Source organism: Onychostoma macrolepis, chromosome 13, assembly GCF_012432095.1.
Source record: "Onychostoma macrolepis isolate SWU-2019 chromosome 13, ASM1243209v1, whole genome shotgun sequence".
Taxonomy (NCBI): domain Eukaryota; kingdom Metazoa; phylum Chordata; class Actinopteri; order Cypriniformes; family Cyprinidae; genus Onychostoma; species Onychostoma macrolepis.
Genome location: NC_081167.1, coordinates 11,369,691 through 11,390,710, shown reverse-complemented (window position 1 = coordinate 11,390,710; position 21,020 = coordinate 11,369,691). Strand labels below are relative to the sequence as shown.

Sequence of the window (21,020 nt, the reverse complement as noted above, 5' to 3'; positions counted from 1 at the left end):
TTCTGTTGATGAGCTGTTTTTATTATCAGTCAATCGTAGTGGTCTGCTCAGTCAAACAATGCAGGCAAACAACATCTTCTGACAAAAACAGCCTGAAAGAGAAGTGTGTTTGTGTGTGTAAGGTTATCAACTCAGCAGTGGATTTGTCACATGGTGATAACATCTTTTAGGATGCCAAGCCCAGCTTAAACACTAATCTCAGGGGCCCGCAACAACAGAAGCTATTTATAATTTAGTATGTGTATCTGTAATATGTAATCGAGCACTGTTTTGTGTGTCAAATTGAAGCCTACCACACACATCCTTTTCCTGGCCTTTATTTTGGTTCCCTGCCCAGCCCACCTTCCAAAATACGTGTATTCGATCCCCCGAGAGACTACTGTAACGCACCCCAAGGACCTGCACACGTGTCCCAGCCTATCCTCGGCTGTTTATACAACCTGTGCTCAGCTCCAGAGTGGGTCTAAAAACAATGCGCTCACCCTCTTGCAGATACAATACCCACATTTCTTTCAACTTGCATCAGGCTCCCTTCATCTCTCCCTGGAGACGGTACCCACCCTTTGCACACATAGCAGCCATTGTTTTTCACTGGCCAGTGGGACGAGTTCAAGGTTTCATTTCTGATGCACTGTTATGACTACATCATGTAAACCTTACTAAGGACTTTTTGTCTCCCATGGCTCCTCGTTTTCCAGCATTAAGCATTTTTATGTATTACATTTATACAACAATTTAAATCTTATATGAATTGCAGTTGAAAATTTAACATTTACATCTATGCATTTGGCAGATAGTTTTATCCAAAGTGACTTACGGTACATTGCATTCAAGCTAATGCATTCATTCCCTGGGAATCAAACCCATGACCTTGGTATTGCTAGCATTATGCAGCACCATGTTTTGGCTCCATTGAATGTGGCAGTTGTTTGGTCATCTCTGTCTTTTGATCACTGCCAGGGACTGATGTACAGGATGGACAGTAATAGTGATACTGATACACACTGAGGCCGGAGAGCCCTTTTATCTGGTAGTCACTTTATGTCCCTGATACTTGCAGAGCCTGAGAGCAGTTGAGGATATAGACTCTTTGTGTCACCATGCAAATATAACGTTCACACACACACACACACACACACACACACAGTGACATAAATGTCATTAAGAAACAGCTTATTTCGAAAATATGTGTAGACATTATCACACTTTGACCTGGAGATCTGACATGTTTTTGTAATGTTCTTTCCTCCTCTTTTAGGCTACGCTTGCACCACAAGACAAACTGCCCAATTTCACTTCTGATCAAACATGATGCATGTGTTTTTGGCCAAAACACAAGATAATGTGTAAAAGTCTCTTATGCTCACCATGGGTGCATCTGATCAAAAAATACAGTAAAAACATTAATATTGTGAATATTAATATAAACATTAATATTATTGAAAAAAAATGTTTTTTAAATGTAAGTTATTCCTGTGATAAAAAATAATTTTTTTTGTAAGATCTTTTAAATGTCGATCATAAACTGCTCTAAAGTGCTCTAAAATTTCATAAAGTAAACTATAGATGCTCATTATATTTTTTTATTCATGCATTGAATTACTGTAAGTTTATTCTTCATATTTCAATAACAAAGTTGTTTTCTTCTTTCGGGCATTAAACTTATTAAATTTAACAAAAAAATAAAAGAAACGATTTGTACTCCTTATTTTACAAAGTTTTTCTTCTCATGTTCATTTATTTTGTTGTAAATGTTTTCATATTTTTACCATTTTTCTTTTTCTTTTCAGTTTTGGTAAACAACAGATTTATTTCTAAATATGAAGGATCTTCCAGGTTCACACCTATCATCAAAAACCGTAGCCCTTTTGTCCTCTAGACAACAGTCTGTTCTGTTCACAGTTCATTCTTCAGGTTAAGGACATCAAAGGTCATGAGAACATGCATGTCATTGCTTTCTTTAGTGACAGCACCGAGCTTGAGTTGTGTGGCATTTCCAGTGACAGCCTCACCTTCCCAAACTCTGCTCTTATTCATCTTCAGATCCGTTCGTTTCTCTCCCACCACACACACTCTTTGCGCACCTGGTACCCGCACGCGAAAACTCACTGAACTTTGTGGAGCCAGCACACCTGTGCGGGGCTCCAGCAGCACACACCCTCTTCCCCATGATGAATACACACATGGAAACGGATCTCCGGGCTTTTCACACACACTCCTGATTATAAAGTCACACAGTGACATGTAGTCCTGCTGAGGGGGTTTGCGTCCATAAATACCAAGACGATAGACTCCCGCTCTGGGTGCGCACACACTCACAGTTACCTTAGTATCAGTAAATGTCAAGAGTACATATCGGGACAGAGGAAAATGAGCTTGCTCAGGCATGTCAGCGCAGAGCGCTGCGTGTATTTGCAGCTCTGGTGAAGTGCAGTGGAAGGTAATGTTGCACCGGCCCTGGGGTGCGTTTACTATCGCCCCTGTGTGGCTGAAATGGGACAGTCCAGCTTCTTGGGTACGCACCCCGGGACCACACCACAGTCCTAAATCTGGAGGATACAGAGTGTTTGGGTTCAACCCTGGGCTTTGACAGTGCAGCAGGTAGTTCCCAGTGTTTTGAAAAGTCCCACTTTCGCTGTCGTAATCCTGCACGAATATAGACAGCCGGTAAAATCCTTTGTATGGGCACATGACGTTACACACCAGCTGCTCTGCTGTGATCTGTGACGCAAGGCAGCGCTTGGCTGTGGTGGCTTCGAGCTCGTGGTGCGTGAGCTCGCACACCATCATCAGAGGTCGTGATGTGTTTAGGATCACCTTGCACTCGCCACCTTCATCCACCTCTACGGCTTCTTCTCCTGCGAAGTTGCAACCCTTGACACCTAGTCCCGATGCCCCTGCCGCTAGGCCCCAGTTCAGGTAAGGGTTATCAGGCAGGGCCTGTCTCTTCTGGATACTCGGGCACTGCAGTTCAAGAGAGCAAATCCACCGCAGAGCACCAGTTTCACCCTCTCGCCGGGCGAACAGTTTCACCTCGTAGGCCCCAGGCTCTTGGGGCAGTAATCGCAACTTCATCCCTTGACGAGTCACTGACAGGAGACCACAGGAGCTGTCAACCTCCTCCTGCTTTAGAGCTCCTGTCTGGGGTTCCCGCTGCCTCATCTCATACGAAAAGGTCAACGGTCTAGAGGAGCTCACGGACACAAATGCTTCCCCGTCATCTGCGGAAAACAAATTTTGACACATTTGCAAAATGTAACAGTAATATTGTGCCTACGTTCACACTGGAAAATTATGGCAGTGACAACATGTAAATAAGGAAGTAAAATCCTTAAAGGGGACATGGGATGCCCATTTTACACAAGTTGGTATGATTCTTTAGGCTCTTCATGAAATCTTTGCAACATACTTTGGTTAAAATTCCTTAATGGTTAAGTAAAACAACACCCTTTTTACCCTGTCAAAACAGCTCTGTTCACAGCGAGCCGTTTTGGTGCATGTCTCTTTAAACATCATTTTCTATACTTTATTGCTAAACTATCGACATCAGCTTGGACACAATTGACCTAAGCGCAACAGGAACATTAACGTTAAATTGTGCTTGTGAGAGAGAGTCATTCTCCACAATGATTGGCCGAGAAGACGTAACGCGAGATGAGATGGAAGACATGCGTAACACCATGTTCGAGTTCTCCTCACAATCTTGACGGTAGACATAGGATCCACAGCTAGATCAATGAGTATAGAAGCCTTATGATTACAAAGATTATAATTTGAAGTGTCACAAAATTCTGAAATTATCATACATTATGGGATTTTTTTTCATTATTGATTGTACATCGTAAAGAGGTCAAAATTGTCATACAAATGCGATACGTCTGCTAGCATTGCTGAGTGTGAAAATATGCTAATACGGGGCAGTCCGTCAGTGGTCGTGGGCGGTGCTTGAGCAGTATGACATCATACTGCTCAGAAAATCAAAACAGCTTTTAGGTTTTTTGGGAATTAAAAAAAAAAGGAGTGAACAGATTTTTATCATTGTAGGGTAGTTGTGTCCACACACTTCTAAGACACATTTATATGTAAACACATAAAAGTGAATTTTGCATCCGATGGTCCCTTTAAATTTATAGGTGCATCTCAAAGCATCTCAATAAATTAGAATGTTGTGAAAAAGTTCATTTTTTCTTGTAAGTTATTTCAAAAAGTGAAACTTTCATATATTTTAGATTCATTGCATGTAAAGTAAAACATTTCAAAAGTTTTTTTTGTTTTAATTTTGATGATTAGAGCTTACAGCTCATGAAAGTCAAAAATCAGTATCTCAAAATATTAGAATATTTACATTTGAGTTTCAATTAATGACCATCCCTACAGTATAAATTCCGGGTATCTCTAGTTCTTTGAAACCACAATAATGGAGAAGACTGCTGACTTGGCAATGATCCAGAAGACGAACATTGACGCCCCCACAAAGATGGTAAGTCACAGAGGGTCATTACTGAAAGGTGTGGCTGTTTACAGAGTGCTGTATCAAAGCATATTAAATGCAAAGTTGACTGGAAGGAAGAATTTGGGTAGGAAAAGGTGCACAAGCAACAGGGATGACTGCAAGCTTGAGAATACTGTCAAGCAAAGCTGATTCAAACACTTGTGAGAGCTTCACAAGGAGTGGACTGAAGCTGGAGTCAGTGCATCAAGAGTCACCACGCTCAGACATCTTCAGGAAAAGAGCTACCAAGCTTCTTCTGAACCAAAGACAACATCAGAAGCATCTTACCTGGGCTGTGGAGAAAAAGAACTGGACTGTTGCTCAGTGCTCCAAAGTCCTCTTTTCAGATAAAAGTAAATTTTGCATTTCATTTGGAAATCAAGGTCCCAGAGTCTGGAGGAAGAGTGGAGAGGCACAGAATCCATGTTGCTTGAAGTCCAGTGTGAAGTTTCCACAGTCTGTGATGATTTGGGCTGCCATGTCATCTGCTGGTGTTGGTCCACTGTGTTTTCTGATGTCCACAGTCAACGCAGCCATCTACCAGGAGATTTTAGAGCACTTCATGCTTCCTTCTGTTGACAAGCTTTATGGAGATGCTGATTTCATTTTCCAGCAGGACTTGGCACCTGCCCACACTGCCAAAGGTACCAAAAGCTGGTTCAATGACCATAGTGTTACTGTGCTTGATTGACCAGCAAACTCACCAGACCTGAACCCCATAGAGAATCTATGGGGTATTGTCAAGAGGAAGATGAGCGACACCAGACCCAACAATGCAGATGAGCTGAAGGCCACTATCAATGCAACCTGGGCTTCCATACCACCTCAGCAGTGCCACAAACTGATCACCTCCATGCCACGCCGAATTGAGGCAGTAATTAAAGCAAAAGGAGCCCCTACCAAGTATTGAGTACATATACAGTAAATGAACAATCTTTCCAGAAGGCCAACAATTCACTAAAAATGTTTTTTTTTATTGGTCTGATGAAGTATTCTAATTTGTTGAGATAGTGAATTTGTTAAATGTGAGCCTAAATCATCACAATTAAAAGAACCAAAGACTTAAATGAGTTTCACAATTTGAGTTGAATTACTGATATAAATGAACTTTTCCATGACATTCTAATTTATTGAGATGCACCTGTATATGCATGGAGAACCACTCCTGAAATTACAATGGTTGACATAGTAATAACAATCATAATTTTTTTCATTATGAAATTGCGTTCTGGGGAGCGGGGGCCCTCTGTAGAAATCGGTTAGGTAGGGAGGGAACAGGGACTGAAGTGGCCCGATCATACTTGCTTTAAGGTATTACTGATATAACTGGGATATTTTGTCGATCTTTGTGACAGCATGACTCTCCATTAATAGAAAAATAAAACAGCCATGGGCTGATGTCAGATTCTTTGTTTAGCCAATCAGAACGCATTTGAGCGTGGCAGGAATTAGGAGGGTGCTAAATCAATGTTCGCTCTTTCTCATCTGTCAACAGTAGATTACACAGCCAAATGCCCTCAAAATGAGTACAGAAAAGGGGCCGGACATGATCATGATTTCTCTCAGTGGGATGGGAAAGCAATTTGTACTGCCCCTCCCTGGAACTTGAATACGAATTCTGGGGGCCCAAGCTAATATACTTTCTAGGGGGCCCAGAAACCCGAGTGGGTTGTTACTGCATTGCACTGCAGTACTTTTCATTGGATTTCAATGTAGGCATATTAGATCGAAGTGTTTGCGAGACGTTTTGCTGCTTTATACAGCATCTCATGCATGAGTGTTTGTTTTAAAAAAAGTTTAGATATAAAAACTCATCTCAAGACCTTGCATTTTCCAGGAGTGACACCGCATTTAGCTTCAGTGTGTGCATCTCGGTGCCCAAAGTGTACCAGTAGAGGCTTTGTCAAGCTTTCTTCATGGTTCCACTAATGTTTACACTAACTTAATACTCTTGCCTTTATTTGCTGCAGTGCATGCTATAGACAGTATTCAGGAAGTTTTAGTTACAATAACTTTTTTCTCATGAGACAGTCTAATCTCTGCAGCAAACGGTCTAATCTGTTTTCTCAGAGCTTCTCACCACGAGCTGATGCCAGCAGCCGCCTATTATCTCATTACAGTGTGGCAGACATTGTGTGTGCTTCACTAATCTTCCCTTTTGAGTTTGTGCATTATTCTATTTTGCATATGTGTAGTTGTGTCGTTAGTGTATGTTTTGTGTGTATGTATACCTGTGATGATTTTGTACTGTTTGGGTTGAGTCAGGGTCAATCCAAACTGATAAAATGCTGAGGTCTTCAAGGGTCTCGTTTCAAACTCTTCCATGGAGATGGGAGTGGTAAGTAGTTGCCAGGTCTGGTCATCAGGGAAATGTGAGTTTATGAACTCGCTAGGTTCAGTCAGGAAATAAAAGTCCTCATACCTGAAACACACAGACATCACTACTTTATTTTCATTCTCTTTAGTGTGGAATATTACACGGTGTTTTGTTTTTTTTCTTTTTCATTTCCAAAGACTGCAGTATGAGTTCCAATTTCCCTGAAGACTGTAAATTTGCATCTGCTAAACCAAACCAACCAGATCCAAGATGAATTGCATAACAAACTTTGATTTTGAATGAACTATAATCCCATGAAGCATTGCAAATGATGTAACCAAATGAAACGTGATAGTACAATATAAATATGGTTTTATAGTCATGATTAAGAAGTAACAATACATTTCAGTTTATTGCAAAATATTCATAAATAAGAGTGTAGGAAGACTGATTTGACTCATTCGCAATGCCTTACTGGCAGTTGATTGGCGGTTGTCTTAATTTGTTTTTCCACAACTCTTGGATATTTCTCTTCATGGGTAGTGTAATTCCTCACTGGCTAATAAATATAATTTATTAAATTATGCTAACTAATGGATTCAACAGATACATATCCAGTCAGTTAATAACATTAGAATCAATTAAATACAAAAAACAATTTCTCTACAATGAATGAATGAATGATTGCATGGAGTTTATCTCCCAGAAACCCAACTCTTGCATGCTGTAGAATCTATTGTGTTTATTGTAGTATGTAAAAACTACTCATGATTTGTCTGTATATACTGTAGTCTGCAGTATGTGTGTACTGTATGATATGAATAACTGACACTCTGAGGAGCCTGACCTCTTCACAAATGTTTTGCTTTTCATATCCACAGTGCCAGCGCCCCAGCAAGCGTCAAGCAGCCACCACTGACCCCCCACGAAGACAGCATTCCACTCATGATCGGAACGCTTCTCAGCTAAACTGTGCCCGGCCTGGTATCCAACGCCTTTGCTGTACCCGCTCACCTCCACACACTCAATGCCCACCTCCCTAGAGATAGAGAGAAAGTTCAGAACCGCATTCGACTGGCACGATGTGTGTATTTATATACTTGTGGCCATTTACCTGCACATTTCCACACAGAGGCCTGAGTATCCACTACATACACCTTTTCCTGTCCTGATGACCTCATCAGAAGAGCAAATCTTCTGAGAAAGACCAAGGTATCCCTCCAAATCATACTCTACGCACACAAACACATAAGACATTTTACTTGAGGAAGTAGACTCACTAAAATATTTAAACGTGCTTTGACTCACTAAAAAAGTTACAACTACAAAAAATGACAAGGTGAATTGTGAAATTTTGAAAAACATGAAATTGTCTTGTAAAACATAGTCCAATACTCCGTTTTATTTACAACTTAGAAAAATTCTTTTTAACAGTGCATGCATTTTTGCACGTGCAATTACCAATATTTTGGCATAGCCAGATCCATATGGCCCTGAGTTTTTCCAGATCATTTCTGCCCCCCTCAGTGACTGCACGAGCAATCTTCTGAGCATCAAATACTTCCTGCTCCCTCAACTGAAAAACACATGTTCATGCCTAAATCTATTCTTTATAAGAGGGCTGTCCAGTCCTGCTCTTGGAAGTTCCACTGTCTTGCAGAATTTAGCTCCAATCCCATTTAACCCCTTAGCATTCCTAAGGTCTGTTTCTGAATGGGATTTCAGGAGGGACATTGGAATGCTAAGGGGTTAACCCCTTAGCATTCCAATGCATTTTTTGCAGTGGGATCACTAGAATCTTCCAGGTAGGTATTTTGTGATAAGTAGGAGCCAAACTCTGCAGGATGTTGATTCTCCCGGACCATGACTGGACACACCTGGTTTGTAAAAACATAAAAACAAAGACTTGTGTGTTTGTGTGCTGTGTTACCTCTCTTCCTTTCTGGATTGAGAATGTGTCTACCTTGCTGAAAATATCTGTGCTGGAGAACAGCAATTTTCTGGGTTTCCTCTGAGAGGTGGAGACTGCAGGTAGATAAGGTCTCCCAGACTGCGTGCCAGGGCTGGCAACTGAGAGGGGTTTCACAATCTCCTCTTGGCTCTTTTTCACAGTGCTCCTCTTTCTTACACTCACTGACTTCGCCGCGCTCTCAGCGGACAGTTGGCGCTTTGTACTCGGCCGTTGTTCCTCACATAACTTCCCTTCATAGTTCTCTAACAATACCTTATGTGAAACCACATTTTCTTGTATCGGTACAATGGATAATGGCTTTGGGTTATTTTGCTCCACTGAAGGTGAACCTCCTCGGTGGCTCTTAATAGTCAAACAGACTTCAGTGCTGTTCTCATCCTTCATGCTGGTCTGCTGGATTTCAGATACATTCTGAAGTTTGTAGTTGACCACACCATTTTCGACTTTCAAATCAAAGTTTTGTTTATGCGTGTCACTGTTTGAATCTGTGACAGTTTCTTCTGGTTGGTGGCCTCGGTTGCCGTTTTCTGTCGTGATTGGTTGTTGATCAGTTTGAGCTTGATCAGTGCAGATGAGAGGAAAAGAGAACATCTGAGCTAAAATTTACGTCATCCTGCTTGTTATATCACTTTCAACTCAGAAACTAACATCTGATGACATAGTTCATACTTCATACTATCTCTTCTTAGTTTCAAAACACTCCAAAATACATTTAAAATGCAATTAGATGGAAAACCTTACCTTTCGCAATTGTGAAACTCATACCTTCTGTCACTTCCAGTGGTGTTGATAGTAGCAGATTTATATAATGTTTTGATTTCTATTGCAAGGGGTCTGTATATATCTATTTTCTCCCTGTGTCCACCCCTATGAAAGGATAGCATGCTAAAAATACACTTGGACTTTTCATGACAGCCAATGAGCTCAAAGATACAAGAGAGGGGGGCGAAAGAAGGGCATTTGATATTGGCACAATGGAGGGTGAAGAAGGTTGTGGTTGGTAACTGATAAATTTATTAGCTAATAAACATGCGTAAACAAGTTTAACTTGTCCTTGTTAAGGTTATTAAAGTGTTTGTGTGAGTGTTTAGTCTGCTTAGGATAAAAAATAATAATAAAGTGGGAGGAACACACACACACAGATACATCACAATAATCATCATCTCCTTCAGTGCCAGTCCTGGACTCGTTAACCCTGCTCTCCAAATTACTATCCTTCTGTAAATAAAATCACTGATATGGAAATTGTAGCTGACCTTAGTGGATACTGTCGCTATGTGCAGGAAAACAAAGCAGTTTTTATTTCCATACATAGAGACCCTTCCTCCGAAAACATCCTCATTGGCTCGGGCTCCGTGTCAGACAGTCTGTCGGGGGCCCTCAAGGGTCCTCTTACATACCCCCTCTAGCAGGCTGAATTACCCCTGACCAATTACCCATCGGCAGTGTGCCAGAATAGCAATGACTACAGTTGTGTGTTTATTTATGAAGTTCTCCCCTCCAGGTTTTGGAATAAAACTTAAGTTTTCCTGTTTCTGGTTTGCATCATGTTAACATGAAGTCTTTTCCATGTACATGCAGCCTTGTAGATAACACGAGGACATGAGGTGATGTTCTTTCTCCTTCTCAAGATGTGATAATAAAGAAGCCCAGCCTTGAACAGTATAACAAACATTTAGGAGGCATAGTGCACTCTGTCTTCTATACTCTTAAAAGGTTCTTTATTGGCTTCTGGGGTTCCATGAAGAACCTTTACCATTCATGGAACCTTTCGATTCCACAAAAGGTTCCTTACAGTAAACTGTAAAAAGTGATAAGTTGACTTAACTTTAAAAAATTGAGGAAAGCCTTCACCTTAAAATTAAGTAAATAATAATTTAAAAAAAAAGTTAAGTGAACTTGACAATTCACTTTATTTTTTAAAATGATTATTTACTTCCTCCATTTTTTAAGTTAAGTCAACTTATCACTTTTTACAGTGTTAATGAAGGTTCTGTAGAGTATTGAAATGTGCTTTGCACTAGGAAAAATTTGTTTTGAGAACTACACTGAAATAAAAATGGTTCATCGCTGTGAAAACCCCCTTTTGAAATGTTATTTTTTTAATATTGTATCTATATCTTCTGTAGGCAGAACATAAAAGACCAGTGGTTCTCAGTCATCGACCGTCACTGCACATTGTGGATGTCTCCCTTATCTACTACACCTGATTCAACTCATCAGCTCATTAGTAGAGGCTCCACGAACTGAACAGGGTGAATCAGATAAGAGAGACAGTCCAGTGCTGAGGTACTGAAGGATCAGTACTAAGTACTGTAACACAGTGTTCTCTACTAAAGTTCTCAAAACTAAACTGAATAAAGAATCCTAAATTCACAGTCACAGCTACATTAAGAATGAAATAATAATAACTCCAAATTGCACAGAACGCATATGTGTCGCGTTCTCTGCGCGCTCTCTAGTGGGGAACCTTTCCCTCATACTAGTTTTAACTTTATGTCAGTTAATTTAAAGTCACGTTTAAAATATTCTTAAACAGGACGAGAAACTGTTTTTCCCCTCTAAAATCCACACAACAGTGATGTTGATGGTCCATCCGTGTCCAGTCGCACAGTTTTGCTGGAGCGTGATTGGTCCAGATTCACGAGCTATTGTTCGCGTGCTGCACCTCTTGAGCTCGTGCTGTCATGCACACCTGCGGAACACTCGCGCGCACCGCTAATATGCCAGTCTGTGTTTCACACTCAGGAGAAAAGAGAACAACTTGACCAGTTAGTCTGGATATAAAGATAAGCTAACTCTCAGAAAAGCTTCCTCTGGATGTGATTTCAGACGTTAAAAGGTGTATCAAAGTGAAAGACATCATGAAGACGGATAAAGACGGTAAAGACATGAGGGGAGTGACTGTTAATCGCTTTGCTGAAGGTAAGAATATTTTTTATCGAAACGGGACAAGGTGAGAAACTTTGAAAATACAGTATTTAAGGAAATATGCTTGTGATAGTAGTTGTAAGAGTTTTAATGTTAAAAATGCAAGTTTATGTTTTTGTGGTAAACCTGAAAGTCCTGCTGCATGTCGCGTATTTGAATATAGCTAGGCTACTTTACTACAAAAAAGCAACAAATGTTTGTTTTCCAATTCTAGCCTTGAACCAGATGCCTTTTTCCAAACCCCAACCAAAAAAACAAACAAAAAAAAACCTTAACAAACATTACCATGGCAACCACAGTTTTGCTAAGGCTACTTACATTACTGTAAAACCATAATAATTTAATATTGGACGAACATCAAAAAGAAGGACCTTTTCGTTGAAGAAACTTGCTGTCATTTTATCAGTGTTTAGGCTATATATTTGTTGCTGATATTTAACCACACAGTTGTTGTAAAGTCACAATAATTGTAACAATGGTATTATGGTATGGTTACCATGGTAATTTTTTAAAGATATAGACCTATGGCGTTTTCCAGAAATTCAAACTCTAGCCTTCATCTCACTGCCACAGTCACATTATCTAGTCCTGTTATTCTAGACAAGCACAAGGCCAAAGACTGCAGAAGTGATAACTGCTGCGCAACCTGACTATGATAAATAATTTTCATTTATAAATTATATTATAAAGGCATTTATTATGCAAATCTGTTAATATATCGCCTAATATGATATCCATGCAGTTATTTGGACAGGTACTGCAGTAGCACTTTCCCAAAAAGAAATTTCTGTAAAACTCGGAAGTCTGATCTTATCGCCTGGTAATTTTTTGATGAAGAGTTTAGTCATAAATAATTCTAGATATATTAACTCATCTAAATGAAAAATGTGTTTGAACAATGATTTTGTATCAGCATAATTACCTTTTCCTTCATGATTAAGCTGTATTTTCTGCTCCCTATCAAGACTGACACAACAAAGAAAGGATGAGTGTCCCAATAGTTTGCTATACAATAGAGCTGCACATAAGCTGCCTGGGCTCATGCTCTTAGGGTAATGAGGGAAGGAAGGACTGCTGGATAAAGATTCATCTTTTTATTCTGCTGTCTTTCAGCTGTTAGTCTCACAAAGTCAAAAGCTATCAGGCTGTCTGATCAAAGAGGATACCCTGTTTAATAATCTATACAAAACATTTAGAAAGCCTCTTTTTAAAGCATCATTGCACACCTATAAGAATCAGCATCCGCCAATTTCAGACTGTCATTTGCCTGACAAGAATTGGAAATCTCCCTTAGTAGTCGTGTAGACATAACATGCTTTCTCCCACATATTCTCTTGTCCTTGGAGCTCATGAAGTACTGCAAGTGTGAGGTAACTCAGAATTTTTGTTGCACTCTCTGTTATTGTATCATCTTAGGTTGTGAATTCAATAGATTTTGTGATAGACTGTATTAAAGATTGCTTCATTTTAACATCTTTAGTATTTGTTCTAGCATGTCAAGGTATTAAGCTATAAATTCTTTGTTTTCTTCATTCTAAATCTCACTGTGAATGCACGTGTATGCTCTCTCACAAGCACGTGCACATGGACTCATACAGACACACTTACTCTCACTGATACATTACTTACATTAGGTGAGGGTCCAGGGGAAGGAAGCTCCACCCTTTGTTGTTCACTCAGTTTGACTGTTGGCTCTTCCTGGAGATACAATACAACTCTGTGTTCTTGAATATGTGTGTGTGTGTGTGTCTGTGAAGCAAACCCAAAAAGACCTGGTGTTTGCATTGCTCGACCTTAATGCTTGTAGCAAACAAAGAATTTGGACAAATTAGACTTTGAATAAAGTTATTCAATCTGACAACTCAATTCGGTCTATAAAAATACCCATTTTGACAGCATGTTACGGCATTTGCAGGGGATAGTAATATTTCAGTAGGCTGGGTTCCAGTGTGAATGCAAAGTGGACTGAGATCCAGTAAGTATGAAAAGTGAACTCAGTCACTCAATTTAAGTTAAATTTAAAGTCAGCATGAAATGAAAATTCACTTAATAATTTTTTTAAATGCAGCTTATTGATCTTATTGTGAACAATTTCATCTACATGTTTATTTTTTTAATTGACTTCAGAAATCTTAATTAAAATGTCACAACTGGGTCTTACTGTGAAACAACAGCTTTCTCTTTGTTGATGTGTACCTAACTTCTCCAATTAATTTCACTCTCTTAAAATCCACCCCTTTCTCACAATTGACTCACAATCAGATCTGCCTCCATCCAATCAACAAAGAAAGTATAGACCTATGTCCCCCTACACTTTTCATTTTCAAATCCATTTTACTAAGATACGCTCACAATATAGAGAAAAAGATCCTCACTACTTCTGTTTCAAAAATAGCAGTGAAAGGACTCTCAACAATAAAGAGACAAAAAAAAAAAAAAAACATTTGCCAAAAACTGTCTGGCTGCATAATAAGATAAATATCATAATAAACATAATTTGTAACAAAAATCTAGAATACGTCAGAAAACCAAACACACATGTTTGCAAGCCATAAAATAGATGTTGTAGATTACTACTTTTTTGTTTGTTTGTTTTTTCTCAGTTGTGACAGTTTTGAATCTCTAGAGTCTTTAATCTTGTTGACCTGTGCTGCAGAAATACCCTGTGTATAATTTTGGATCACTATATAGTTGACTACATATTTCTTATGTCTTTTGCTAATAATTGGAATGAACAGAAACTGTTCTGGGAGTAAATTATTAGATTTATTTATCTGAAAACCAATTACTTGTGTTTGTGATGTGAATAGATAGCTTAGGAGTTATGCAAAAAGACGTTTTGGGTTTGTACCTCTCGGCTTAAAGTGTTACAGTCAGCAGTCACTACCCATAAATCTCCAAAACCCATTGTTTGTCCAGAAAGACAACAAAACATTTCCTGTGAAGCTTATGATCTGACTATCACAGTCAAACACAGATAGGAAGTGAGGTCCAGGGCACACAAGTGACAGCACAAAGTAAAATGTGTGTGTGTGCTTAGGAAACGGGTCCAAAGAGTCATTGTATAAGGTAGTTGTTTAGACCTCTGACAGCCACACAGGGCACTAGGGGGCAGTGTGTCACCCAGAACCCTCTTTGCTTTGCTGTAGGGATCTCTTTCTGTTGGCCAATGCACATTGCGTCCCTAATCTAGCCCAAATATTTCGCTGTGCGGTATGTGTGTTTGTCTGGCACCTCCGGACAACTCTGCTGAACTCAAGGACAATAGCAAGGTCAGAGATTGACCTCACTCTGTGTACCCACAGCATCCTGTGCCCACATCAGGATTTAACCCTTCACACTCCACATACACCACATCTCTTTTAAATCAGTCAGACCATGGTGACAGTGAGGTAGGATATTTCAGTAGTGTCGTTATGTTGAATGCTTGGATGCGTAGGTGGCCGAATCAAACGCTTAGCATGTCATATGGTGGGAGGTATTCGGTTTGACCATAACAGAATAGTTTAAAGAGCAGCGCATCACAATGCAGTCTAGGGTTTACACAAGAGCTGTGTGAACATTACAGCCCCCACCCACCACACACATATACGTACACACACACCTCTACAAACTCTTTTACATACTGCCAGCAGGTGTGTTTTGTGGAAAGAGCCTTTGATGGCAACAAAATGGAGGGAGGAGAGAGTGGTTCTACACTTTTTATAAGACTTATTGTGAGGGCCAAAATAAAAAACAGATCCCCCCCCCCCCCATACTCCCCACTCTACTCGACAGAGAAATAAAACAAACAGCCTTGGAATGATGAGTCATTACAGTGCTTGCTGGAAATTCCTCAAACATTCTGTTCTTCTTTTTCACCTTCTTCTTCTTCACCATTGTCATCTTCTTCGTCGTCATCTTTTTCATCTACTAATACTGCCTAGTCATCATGTTCTGCTGTTGCCGCTAGTATACTGTATCTGCTTCAACGTCGTCTTGCTCCATATCTCCTTTGTCGTCATCTTCGTCTTCTACTTCTTTTGTTCGACTTTTTGCGTTGTCGTCACCCTGTTTATTTTTGTCTTTTGTTGCTTTTTTTTCTTCATCGTCATCTTCATTTTATTCTTTGTCTTCTGATATTTATTCAGCTTCTGTTCAAACGTGTGGATATTTTTGTAGATAATTTTAGCATTTAAGGGATAATTCGTTCAAAAATGATAAATTCTGTCAACATTTACTCACCATCAAGTTCCAAAACTGTATGAATTTCTTTCTGTCTTCTGTGGAACATAAAATGATGTATTTTGAAGAATGTTGGTAACCAAGCAGTTTTGTTTACCATTTTCCATTGTGTGGACATGTTTCTCAAAATATCTTCTTTTATGTTTCACAGAAGAAAGTAAGTCATACAGGTTTGATTAGTAAATGATTACAAAATTGGATGAACTGTTTAGTGTTCTTTAAGTGTACTAAATATATTTCTGGGTTTGTAATCTTTATAATTTAAAATTAAAGTTAAAATTTTTTTAAAGTCTCCCATTGGCTTAATTTGATAGAATATTTGCCATTCTAATTGACTACAGTAATGTCATTGTGCCACTGGCATATTGAGTAGTTTTTTTTACCTCTGTTTTAATTGGTCTTTTCTCTCTTGCATTTATTTAACCATATAGCCTCCTTTTCACTGTGATGACGGTGCTACACTGTGTTGATTCTCATACACAGCTGACTAAAAAAGCAGGATGCTTGCAACGTGTTTCAGCTAATGTACCCAATTTCAGCAGCCATCTTTGCAGTAAATCTCTCTGAAACATTGTTGTTTCAACATGTCTTCACCAAAAATAACAGCATCAAATAATCCAGAAGCACCACACCAAAAATAATAGCATCAAACAATCCAAAAGCACCACTCCTCACGAAGGATGTGTATTTCTATCATGCCTTGATTTTCTAGATGCCTTAATGACATTATTCCTTATTTTGAAAGAAACAAAGGACATTACAGTGACATCAGTATGTAAACTTACAGGCACACCACATGGCGCACATTGCAAAACATTTGTCAGAATACACATTTTGTTGACTACTCTATGACACAGACTCACTTCTCTCTCACACGAAAGTAATGCTATATGCCAGGCGGTTTGTCGTGACGATTTTTGCCCGCAAGCATCAAGTACGCAAAGTGAAACGGAGAAACGCAAGAAATGTAGGCTTTAGGACCCAGAGTCACAGCTCAAAGGAGGCAGGGCAAGGCTGACTCACTAAATATGTCTGAGGAATGAGAGAGAGAGAAAGAAAGATAGATACAGAGAGAAAGAGAGAGAGGGAGAGGTAGAAGTGAAGAGAGGAGGGGAGAGAGAAGAGACCGGAGCAGAGGTGATCTTGCCCTCATTAGTGCCAGGACTACAGGATGATTATGGGTTGAGAAGGGAATGATGGAAGCAAACAAAGTTCTTCATTTTGTGCCATCCGGTAAGATCCACATGCACTCTCACACATACACACACACACACACACACACACACACACGCACACACGCACACATATGCACATGCTCCTTGCGCCGTCACGACTGAGCATCCGAGGGTTCCCTGAAATTTGAGACTGTGTGTGCTAAACATGTGCAGCGGAGAGGGTGCATGCGTGTTTGTGTGTTGTTGTAAGTTTTCTCTCTGTTGAATCCTGCAGGTCTGTGGATTGTTTTTCTCACACGCTGCCACTGCCGCCGCCGCTGCTGCTGCTGCTGGTGTTTTTTGGGGTGCGTTATGCTGGAATGCAGACAGGCTTTTTCGGGGCTGGTTTTCTGGAATGCGTCGTAAATGCTTTTACGCTGTTAATCTTAGTCGAGTAAACAGGAAAAAAGAAAAATGACATCACACACTTTCAGTTACCCGCACACACATTGCAAAAGCACGCGCACGCAAATACAAATGAGGGAGAGGGAGACGTGAGAAAAGAGACATGCAAAACACTGATCAAAATCAAGTACCTGTAGGGTAGCGCTTGAAACAAAACCTACATGCCTGATCAGGCGGCACTTGAGTGTGCGTGCACGTGAAAACGAGCTGGTGTGTGTAGTTAGTAGTCTTCTGGGAGAGTAGGTCTTATTTGTACGCAATGTTGCTGTTCAATTCGTCTCATTGTGAGAAGTCAGTCTAATACCGCATGCAACACACATGCGCCATCGTACAGCACAAGTGCACCTACATCGCTCTCTTTCTGTCCTTTCCTTTCCCTTCGCTCAAAGCCTCAGTGTAAACACAGTAGGTAATAGAAGTGGGAAGACACTAAATCTTGTGCCCGTCTTCCCACCGATACACACACGCACACACACATACATAATGAGACTGTGATTTGCATCCTTCGCCTGAGGGTTGAACTTCAAATCAGTTGATGTCTCAATTTTCTCTCCTCGCATGATTACGTGTGTGTTTCTCCATGTGTGTGTGACACACAGCATCAAGTGCGCATTTGATCAGGCTGTTGTAATTGACACTTACTTTGTGCCTGTCTCGGCTTGTGGATAATCATTGTGGCACTCTGTCAATACCATCATTTCCACAGAATCTCAATGTCATTGGAGCAGGTCACAGGCCATCGGCGTGCTGAGAACTTTCACATAGGTGAGCAATCGCTGCAACAGGATGAAGCAATGAAGTTGCTCGAACGGATGAACGGATGGATGAAAGAATAAAATTAACGACGGGAATAATGTAATAAGCAATGTCCTCTGTCTTTTTACGACTGTCTTTCTCTCTAACGAGCATCGTGATTGCTCACCCGCCTCTCATTACACACACATGAAAGGTGGACATTTTGTCCCCAGATTCCTTTATTTACGATTTCCCATCGTGTTTGCGTATTGAACGTCCTATTTGTGCTGCAGATGGCGGGATATGAATAGATGTAATTTTCTGGCTGTGCGTCCCTTTATTTATCTGTGTATGTGCGTGTACAGTCATCGGCCGGGTCCCAGAGAGGTTGGTAATGCGGTTAGGCATCTCTGACTTTTCTGTTCCCCATTTGTCTTCCACCCACTGTACATTACAGTCTGCAAAGGAAATTAGAATCACACATTCCTCTGTTTATCTCCTCTGTTTACGGTACGCTGTAAAACGGCCATATGGGCATCCTCTCTCATACAGAGAGCGGCGTCTGTGGGCGCGAATGGAGCAGCCTTCGCAGACGTTCACATGATGGAGAGCTTGACCCTCTTCTGATTTACAGGCACGGCCGTAATGTGGATATTTTTAGAGGCCCAAATATGTGCGCGATTTGCCAAGTGCTGTGTGTTGTTTGCTTGAGCCTAATTAATTGGGCGTCTCTTCCGCTAAAAGTCTGATCCCAGATAGACATGCCTCGGCTTCTCCGTAATGGATTAAATATAGCTTGCGGGAAAAGTTACAAACGCTCCATCCTCACTTTCTGTTAGCGAATGTCAGGAACCCCCTCTCGCATCCGCACGCACACACAAACACCCACACTCAGGCAAACAGACGCGCCCCCCCGCCCACCCCTGGAGTAAACCTTAGATTGCTTCAAGATGTCGGAGGATGCCAGTGTTGATGAATTCCGACCTTTGATTGCGATGCTGCCCGTGAGCCAGGGGGAGAAACCTCACACACATGCCACTTTTCTGATATGCATACGGCAGACAAATACGCAGATGCGCGTGGTCAGGCGTTGTGCCAGGCTGTATGACAAACCGTCTTTGGCATAAACTAGATACCATCATGGCCTTCAAATGTCAAACAGTCTTTCTGTTTTCGTTCATAATTCACATTCTTCGTATGATACAGCTGTTTCCTTTTTCTGTTCTTTCTTGCTTGTGTTTTGTCTCCGGTTTGGTCTTCTTCTCTTGTGGCGGCGGTACTGTAGATTGTAAGAGGGAATGGTGGCCTGGCTTTAATAGACGAAGAAGGGAATGTGCAAGCAATTAGCAGGAATCCCCCAGCAGAGCGCTCACGAAACCAGAGCAGTCGAGATATGAAGGAAAGGAAAATCTCAATTCCCTTGATGTACAGGACAATAGTGTCCATGCAAACACATTTAAGCTGCGCATTCCCTTGGTGCTGTGTGATTAAAGACGGCTGTCATGTTGAAGCACGTTAACGCTGCGGTCACTGGATCTTGACATCCACCTTTCCCTCTGTATCTCCGTCTCCATTTCTCTTCCCAACGCCCAAGAGGTTGTTTTACAGGAATAAATGGACTTAAGAGAGCGAGATCTGATGCCATCTTCATAATATTACCTAGGTTTTCCTGTTACTGTTTGGTGCGCTTTGCTTTTGCACACACACCGCTCTGCGTATTTTCTCCTACGGCTTATAGAGAGTGAGACGAAGAGAGGCAGAGAGGGAGCAGCAGGCTCACGTATGTCTATATAACACCGTGTGATGTGTAGAGTATGCATAGATCACTATCAGGGTCACCTGGTGATTGCTCCCATCACACCGAGAGAATGAGGTGAGACGGACGCATCAGCCCAGCCGCATGCTGCAGAAACATCTCTGCCGTATGAAATTCATCTGAAAGCAAATGGCTGCGGCTTCAGGATTTCCCTGCAAATTGCCATGAACGGTTATTTCAACCGAACATGTGAAGAACATTATAACTGCGTTACACCTTATTCTGTGGCAGCGGTTTAATAAATCTGTTATAAGAACAGAATCTTCTCTATTACAATCAGAAGATCCTCAGATGACATGCCAACAGACTGCCCACAGTCTGTTCACTGATGCATATTGCACTCAAAAAAGAGAAAGAAGCAAGAGCCAGCTGAAATCACCAGTTCTGATCTGATTGACCAGCACTACGCATGTTCTTTGAACATCTGAATAAAGATATTCCGTGTTTTCACAATGAAATTGAAATCAGTAAGCAAAACTGTATGTCTGACTCTTTTTCTGAATTATGTCTGTGAAATAACCTTCTACACACTTTTCAACACAGATCAACACTGCTGAGTTAATTAATTATGTTTTTCATGGCAGATTATAATGTTTTTGATAAAATGTAAAATGTTACCCTGGACCACAAAACATAAGGGTCAATTTAAAAAAAAAAATTGACATCAAGATGAAAAAATAAGCTTTCTGTTGATGTATGGTTTGTTAGGATAGGACAATATTTGGCCGAGATACTATGTGAAAATCTGAAATCTTAGTGTGCAAAAAAAAAAATAGAGAAAATCGCTTTTAAAGTTGTCCAAAAGAAGTCCTTAACAATGCATATTACTAAGTTTTGATATATTTACGGTATAAAATTTACTAAATATCTTCATGGAACATGATCTTTACTTAATATCCTAATTATTTTTGGCA

At 40.4% G+C, this 21,020-nt stretch overlaps 2 protein-coding genes across 6 annotated transcripts in view; one reads left to right on the top strand and one right to left on the bottom strand.

The window, feature by feature from the left end:
* Nucleotides 1–55: 55 nt before the first annotated feature.
* ky (kyphoscoliosis peptidase) lies at nucleotides 56–10,257 on the bottom strand. Of its 2 annotated transcripts, XM_058795755.1 has the most exons (7): nucleotides 9,523–10,257; nucleotides 8,740–9,338; nucleotides 8,271–8,385; nucleotides 7,924–8,041; nucleotides 7,657–7,848; nucleotides 6,724–6,914; nucleotides 56–3,221 (listed from the first exon to the last, which is right to left on the bottom strand). In XM_058795755.1, the coding sequence occupies exons 1-7, from the start codon at nucleotides 9,542–9,544 to the stop codon at nucleotides 1,897–1,899; spliced, it is 2,562 nt and encodes an 853-aa protein (XP_058651738.1). In that variant the 5' UTR covers nucleotides 9,545–10,257; the 3' UTR covers nucleotides 56–1,896. The 2 variants fall into 2 exon arrangements, with proteins under 2 accessions (XP_058651738.1, XP_058651737.1); XM_058795754.1 differs by lacking the exon at nucleotides 9,523–10,257 and having other exon boundaries at nucleotides 8,740–9,510.
* A 1,106-nt stretch (nucleotides 10,258–11,363) lies between these two features.
* slc4a11 (solute carrier family 4 member 11) overlaps nucleotides 11,364–21,020 on the top strand; it is a 66,462-nt gene continuing 56,805 nt past the window's right edge. For 2 of the 4 annotated variants that reach the window (XM_058795225.1, XM_058795223.1), the window contains exon 1: nucleotides 11,364–11,706. In XM_058795225.1, coding sequence (XP_058651208.1) covers nucleotides 11,646–11,706 — 61 coding nt within the window. In that variant the 5' untranslated portion in view covers nucleotides 11,364–11,645. Of the gene's footprint in view, nucleotides 11,707–16,303; nucleotides 17,170–21,020 lie in introns of those variants that run through there. The other 2 variants (XM_058795226.1, XM_058795224.1) reach the window with 2 other exon arrangements.